Here is a 7,544-nt window from a genome sequence, read left to right on the forward strand (position 1 = left end):
CCAACTCTTTTTGTTGTCTACTCTATGCATCTTATAATTTCCTTATCTCTATTTTTTTGTCAAATATTGTTAACTCCAAAAAAAATTACTCTCACAACAGTTAATGGCTTAACCTTTGCAGGATCACCGGTACGGCGAAGCTATGGCGTTCCTACATGCTACAAGTAATACAAGCTACTAATAGATTTATACCAGCTGCATCGAAAGAGAAGGTCCTGTCAAAAACACAAAAATACAGGTACATCTTGTTGAGTCTAGACAGCAAGCTCAAATTCAAGGCAAAACAATGATCTTATCACACACCAGTGGGCAGTGGTTCCAAAAGGACACCGACCAAATCGTTCATGTACAGATAAACCACATCCACAACCTAACATATATAGGCTCCTCAGTTAACGTACCAGAATCAGAAATACATGCATTGTATAATTTGTGAGTCTGATTAAGTAAATACATCACAGGCTAATACTCGCTCAGAATATCAGATACACGGTTAGCCGGCACCATCACACCTCGCCACACTTGGAACCTCGTGATCCTCAGATCTAAACCAACTTACAGAGATAGCACTCTTACAAGTTACAACAGGTCTAATACAACTACGTAAGCTACAATAACGAACAGCGCGCACATGCGGCTGCCCTCTCTCAAGACTTTGACACCGCCGTCTCGAGACTTTTACACCGCGAAGTATAGTAGCTGCGCTACTCAAGCCTCTTCCACTTGCTCTTCCTCTTCCTGGAGGAGGTTCTCTCTGTTGTCATGGGCCCAGAAGCCGCGGACGTCTATAAGCATGCTGGCGATGGTCCCACCTTGCTTGCACGAAAGGAGGTCCGTGAGTGCAATCCTCAGAGGATCAGCTGGTTTCACCATGTCCCAGATTTCATCCCTTACGTCTTCGATGCAAAGCTCGTAGTTCCCACCCTCGATCCATTTCTGGTGTACATCTCTGTAAACAATGAAACCAAAGCATGAGACAAATGAATGATAAGCTGTCACAGATTCATTATAAAGGAATTTTTCAATGTGATTTTTGGATTATGAAGATACTATCAGAAATAATACAACTATAATACTATCAAATTTGAGATGCTTATTCAACACATTTTTATTACAATTGCCTATATGTCTCGTCTCCTAAGTTAAGAGCAAGGGATCAACTTGACTTTAGGGTTCATGGATAATTGGATATTGTCAAGAGTCACTTCCAGTTTCATTCCCAACATAGGTGAACTGGTTAGTAGAAAAACTAGAGGTCTTCTCAGGTATATAAAAATTGCCCTAGAGCGATAATGTCCTGCTCTTGAGGCCAGCAGAACAGTCTAGCAGTTCAGCAAACACACAATATGGGCAGATCAAATCTAGGAAGATGGTATCAGGCAGGAATGCTAGCTTTCACATCCTCCTTTCTTTTCTTCCAGAATACAATTGTTTCTCATAACAAACTCAATGCTTTTTTGAATTATTTAAGGCTTAAGGCCCTATTTGGTGAAACAAATAAAAAATAAAAGCTCTTGAGGCCTTCTGAGGGATATAAAAATTGTCCTAGAGCGATGATGTCCTGCTCTTGAGGCCAGCAGAACAGTCTAACAGTTCAGCAAACACATAATATTAGCAGATTAAATCTAGGAAGATGGTATCAGGCAGGAATGCTAACTCTCACATCCTCCTTTCTTTCTTCCAGAATACAATTGCTTCCCACAACAAACTCAATTTTTTTTTGAATTATTTAAGGCTTTAGGCCCTATTTGGTGAAATAAATAAAAAAATAAATAGCTCCCTGAGGCCAAGTTTACAATTCAGGATTTCATGGTACTCAGCTCGCACGGGCACCACAAAAGTCCCCTGCATTCAAAACATGGCCCAGTTTTTTACACGAGATCATTACAGTTTCCTTTTGAAAAAACTACTTCCATTAATCATTCTGTACACCGTACAAAATAAAGTTGCGAAGGAAGAGATCATCAGCATTTTTTTACCAAAATGATTAAGAACATAATGGTCAAAATGTTAATCAGACTTTTCTCAACTTTGATGAAAACAGAGATATCCTTAAATTTTATGTGGAAGTTCTTATAATGATTATGAACAAAAATCTATTTCACTACTGAAGGTTCCTTTGCAAACAGATATTTTCAGCTAAGCATGAATACAATAACAGGGCAAAGTTAGAGGTCAAGATGACTGAGTCGTACATCCATGAAGAAAAAGGGGTAGGTTACCACCATAACTGCAAAATGTCACAGTACCACCACCAACTAAATACACAGTTCACATTATGAATTTACATACATACCTGAACAGAGTATGGATATCAGCAGTCGTCAGGAATCCCCTTCCATTAAGATCAAGGCATCTAAATAAGTATGTCAACCCTTCAGGGGTATCTTTGTTTTCTAGAGCCAAAACAAAATCGAGAAAGCTTTCAAAATCCATCTCACGACTGTTGCCACCTCCAACTTTGCTCCGGCGTACATGTTCGTCAAAAACTGAAAAGTAGATCAAGATTGTTATTCTTCATTCATGATTGAAGACTCGTCGAAGACATCAATAAATTTGTCTGATAAGAACCTAAAAAACATTGATTTGGAATGGCATACTAAGATTTGATGTTCGCTTCTCGGTTACGCCTTTTCCTTTAAAAGAAATAATAAAAGCATTACAAGAGCAGAAAATAGATTTTTAACCTCTTTCGATGAAGATTTCTGTTAGTGTGCCATCAGCATATTCCTTAAGCTCTTGTTTGCTCAACGTGCCATTTGTATCTTTATCTAGTGCAAGAAACATATCTGCAGAGGGATAAGATAACAATCAAAGAGCATATACTGCACAAGAATGACAAAATGTGAACTTTTGCAGAAACAGTTAACTGTGAGAAAAAAGGAAAATGAGGGCAACTGACATACCACATATGCGCTGAGCTGAAGTCAAGGAAAACCAATTTTCAGCCTGCTCAGTATCAGTTACTTCTTCCTCGCTCTCCTGAAAATGTAGTGGATAAGAATCAAAAGGGTACAGAACAGAAGTCCATTATATGGTGCAAGATTATAGGGTCAAGTACAAGATGACCAAATTTACACACCAAGCCATACAATCCATTTTTATAGTATTACCTGATGCAATTCCATCAGTTCTTGAAGACAATTGCTCAACAATACTTTCTTTATACATGCTTTCCCTGAAAGAATAGAAAGTTACCCATCGCATAAGGAATAATCTGCATGTTGATTCCATCAGGTTAAAAGTCCAGTTCTGTACCCCGTCTGTGTGGATCACAGAAGAAAAAAAACTTCCGTGCAGCTATGCGGCAGTACATTTGAACAAACGCCGATGGCATGTCGCGCAATTGTGCCAAATTGGGAATGAGCCCTCTGATGTATGCTTCCATTTCCTGCAAGCAGAATTAAAGGCATGTGACATAATTCTAACTTCTAAGGTATAAAATCTCAACATCTGTTGAAATGTCATACATGAGGTTGAAGGAAACCATCAGAATCCTCATCAAGTTCACTCATATCAATTCTTGCTTGAGTAAGAGAAACCTGAAAGAAGTAATAATTAGGAAAATGGTACATAAAAACAGCACATTTCAACACAAGTGGCTGCTGAGTTCCAGACATGCGATATTATATTACTATGTACCAGTTTCTTTAGCTGTCTTGGGTTTTTTTCTGTACCAAGTGGTTTGTTTTGGTACATTATCTATTTCATAAAATTCAAACTGCCCAAGTTAACAGCTATAGGTTTGAAAAAAGAACTTACTGTTCGCATAACATAAAGATAGAATGGTAAGATTGCAATTCTCCCAGAATCATCCTTCTCGAACTTCATAAAGTTTGAAGGGCTAAAGAAACGTTTGCATTTCTGACCAATCTGCTCTGTGCACACTGTAGCAATATGGCAGAAATCTTCATAGTTCATCTGCAGTGTTCCAGGGAAAGAAATGAATGAGAAGTATAATAACATGAACTCCCTCACATGTAAATCAGAATGAACACAAGTAGTTGTACAATACTCCCTCCGTTCAAATAGTCTACATTCTAGCCCTAAAATTTGTTCTGAAATAGTCTACATTCTAGCTTTTAGTCAACAAGAACACTGAAAACGAAGTGGTTTTGCTCTCTTTGTTGGACGTTGTTAATTCCAATGTAGCTTGGATTGGTTGTTCACATATCAAGTAGTATTAATAAATGCAACACTAGTTTGTCTCATTTTTGCTAGAATGTAGACTAAATCAGAATGGAGGGAGTATACCATTGTTAGTCTCATTGTGGAATATATCATATATGCACAGAAATTCAAACATGCAGCAACAAACTAGAATTGATGATTGATGTCAAATATAACACACGAAAACCTTTTCAGTTTTAGCTGTATTCCCTGTATATATCATGGCATGCGATTATCATTATCCAAAGAAGGCAGTTGGCATTAGGGGGAAGCAAGTCAATAGCACAAGAATGAATGTATCAGCATGTGGTGTAAAAACAAGGCACCAAGCTACGGTTTACCTTCTCAGAGCCAGTCACATCGTCAATAACACAATTTTCCCTGAGACAAACCCACATAGCATCAAGATCATCGGCGTTAAGTAGAAGCTCTGATTGTTTCTGCAAATTGTTTGCAATTGCTCTCATAAGCCATTGAATTGCAAGACGGTTAAATGCGAAAGCAGCCAGTCAAACTCAAATACCTTTAGAAACCTGTATTTTGCCAGCCTCTGAACTCTATTGCTAATAGATCCATCTTCAGGTTTCTGTCCAAAACAGAAACATTAGTATCATCTAATACTGACAACTCGTGTAGTCCTGTATGCAGTATGACTAGCATTGCTAATTACGTACTATCTTTGATGTCAGCATCTAGCACTATCAAAATCATATTCTAGATAAGCTGCAAGTTTTATCATAGCATAGAAGAACAAGAAAAGAAACTCATGTATCCAAGAAAGTAAACCAAGTTGGTCACCTTCTTGTAGAAACTTGGGATGGAACCAGCTTCAGCACTCTTTCGTTGCCGCTCCTTAAAAATCTCAAGCAATATCCTCTTCGTTTCCAATTCTGCAGGTTGCAGGTTCAAAACAGAACAGGTAACACAGTGATGCCACATGGAGAAGGCAAATGTTGATCAGCAAAAGCGGACGCACTAATCAGGAGAAGCCCAATAACAGCACAGTCGTATCAACTAACAAGTAAACTAGCAAGCTCCAAGAGCAAACAACCAAAATTGTCCCTAGCTAACAGCGCGTGTTTGAAAATGCACCCCCAGACGACCTCCTGGCTTTTAATTGCAAAGGCTCCCCCTCTCAACCCAAATCACCCACTGGGAATCATGGGCGAACATTTTCCGCATATCCACCGGCCGCATTACGGCGGCTCGCATCCTGAGCAAGCAGATCTCATCGTCGTCAGGCGGAAGCTATCCTGTAAAACTCAGCGCCGTAACCTCGCCTAATTTCGTCGCCATTTCGAACAGGACACGAATAAACCCTAATCCTACCGCCATTCCCCCAGACGAAACGCGGAATTACAGCCAAGCCGGGCCGAGCCGAGCCGAGCAGGAGGAAGGGGGGAAAGGGAGGGACGCGGTAGCGGAGGAGCACTGACCCATGAGGGCCTCGGATCCGAGGCCGGCGCCCGTACCGACGAAGCGGCGGAGGTTGCGGACCCAGGGCATGGAGGAGGCCGGCGGGATCCGCCTGCCGGCGGGCGCGGCCCCGGCAGAGGAGGCGCCATCCCCGGCGTCGCCGCCGTCGGCGGAGGCGGTGCTCATGAGGGTGGAGGCGGGGGCCGGATCGGAGCGTGCGCGTGGGACTGTAGCTGGTTGTCGGGTTGGTGGTCTGACGCGGTCCGGTCTGGGGCTCGGGACTGGGGAGGAAGACCCTGTCACTCGCTCGGCGAGAGACAGGGCACAATATGTTGAAAAAAACGTACTGTATTTGTTGTGTTAATCATAATTGTTTTTGAATTTAACTTGAATAATTTGGAGTGTATTTAGTAATTCAATATACTATTATTTTGAAGTTGGTGATGGCGATACCTCGCTCAACACGTTGAAGTCATCATCAAAAATTCAAAATCATCTGGACCTTCAACACCGACTCATTTGTAATTAACCACTCATGCCACTAGGAAGATACCCTTCCACCAAACAACCTTAGCAATCCTCTCCAACTCACAACTCATCGCACACGCATGCGTCACCCACAGACAGATCTGCAGAAATCCAAAGGGATTTGGGTGAGGGAGAGAGGTGAGGCGCCTGGTCGGGGAGAGGAGAAGGAAGTAACAGAGAAGAAGAAATGAAGCTGAGGCGGCTCGGACAATACACATAAGTGAATGTGCGGCGCCCATGGAAGAGGCGTCTGAGGGAGCGGTGCCACACATCCTGCCACGTCGACTGCACAAGCCACGAAGGCACGCGCGCACCACGAAGGCCACAAGGTGTCGCTCGCATAGGCGGCACACAAAAATGTTAGTCCAGTGAACTAGTTTTACCGCAGGGTTATTTTCTGCTATAGTTTCGCTAAAGTGTTATTTTTATCAAAATCGCCAGGCTATGGTGGGTGCCAAGTGATAGCATGTTGTTTAATTGCATAATCTATTAATTAAAAATCCTTGCAACCAACCGCTCCTAGACTTAGGGGGACTTCTTTTGGGCTTATAAAACTGATTATAGGTGCCAAACCAGACAAGCTTAAAAGAAGTCTCCAATCCCAACCATGCTTATTTGTACCGAGAAGCCGGGCGTAGTGCATTTCCAGAAACTGGGTTGAGGGTGTTTCCCGAGCTTCTGGCTCCGTTCCGCGAACAGGTACAAGCAGGTGCCCCTCTTTATCAATGCAAATTACAGCGAATGCCACCCCCAGAAAAAACGGTTGCTTTCCTCTTCTCCCGCATCGAGTCGAGGATGAACTCTGGATAGGGCTCCTGCCCGCGCCGTCCCCGACCTTGCCACCGGCGCCGCCAGCACCCTCGCCACCGGCGCCTCCCCCCGCCCGCGGCGTCCTCGACCTCGCCACCTGCGCCGCCCGCGCTTCCCCAAGCCCGCGCCGTCCCCGACCTCGCCACCGGCGCCGCCAGCGCCCTCGCCGCCGGCGCGTCCCCCCGCCCGCGCCGTCCTCGACGGAGCCTCCCCCGCTCCGCTTTTCCCTCTGGTCGCCAAGCCGTGGTTCGCCTCCCCATCTGAAGAACCAATCCCGCACCGCCGCCGCCCTCGCCGCTGGCGCCGACCTCGCCAGAGCCTCCCCGCGGCGGCCTCGACAGAGCCTCCCGCGCCTGCGGCAGCCTCGCCAGAGCCTCCCCCGCCCGCTCCGCGGCAGTGGGTTGTGGCCGCCATCAAGCTCGTTGACCACGCCGTGCACCAAAAAATATCTAATTTAAGGGCAGTGCAGACATTTCACAAATCAACGTATGAAATAAGCCAAACTTCTAGAAGCCTAAAAGAAGTCTCCAAACAGATTCTACAAGCTTCTCACCACCACAGTTTCTACCCACAGTTTGTCATAAGCTGGCTTTGATGGGGTTCGTACCATAGAAAACAAA

At 44.0% G+C, this 7,544-nt stretch overlaps 1 protein-coding gene and 2 non-coding genes across 3 annotated transcripts; all 3 read right to left on the minus strand.

Moving 5' to 3' along the window:
• Nucleotides 1-406: 406 nt before the first annotated feature.
• Nucleotides 407-5,778, minus strand: LOC124708940 (probable serine/threonine-protein phosphatase 2A regulatory subunit B'' subunit TON2; the record flags this gene model as incomplete). Its single annotated transcript, XM_047240584.1, is given in 12 exon segments — nt 407-949; nt 2,297-2,489; nt 2,688-2,789; nt 2,907-2,982; nt 3,114-3,178; nt 3,259-3,391; nt 3,471-3,542; nt 3,763-3,921; nt 4,512-4,610; nt 4,694-4,756; nt 4,969-5,060; nt 5,607-5,778. Coding segments are annotated over 12 exon segments (1,461 nt in total). The 3' UTR covers nt 407-708.
• On the minus strand, nt 1,289-1,408 carry LOC124650764. The gene has a single exon (XR_006987181.1). It is a non-coding gene; the product is annotated as a small nucleolar RNA snoR104 (small nucleolar RNA).
• LOC124650763 lies at nt 1,553-1,672 on the minus strand. Its single transcript, XR_006987180.1, has one exon. It is a non-coding gene; the product is annotated as a small nucleolar RNA snoR104 (small nucleolar RNA).
• Nucleotides 5,779-7,544: the final 1,766 nt, after the last annotated feature.

The sequence above is a fragment of the Lolium rigidum genome, chromosome 4 (assembly GCF_022539505.1).
Source record: "Lolium rigidum isolate FL_2022 chromosome 4, APGP_CSIRO_Lrig_0.1, whole genome shotgun sequence".
Classification (NCBI taxonomy): domain Eukaryota; kingdom Viridiplantae; phylum Streptophyta; class Magnoliopsida; order Poales; family Poaceae; genus Lolium; species Lolium rigidum.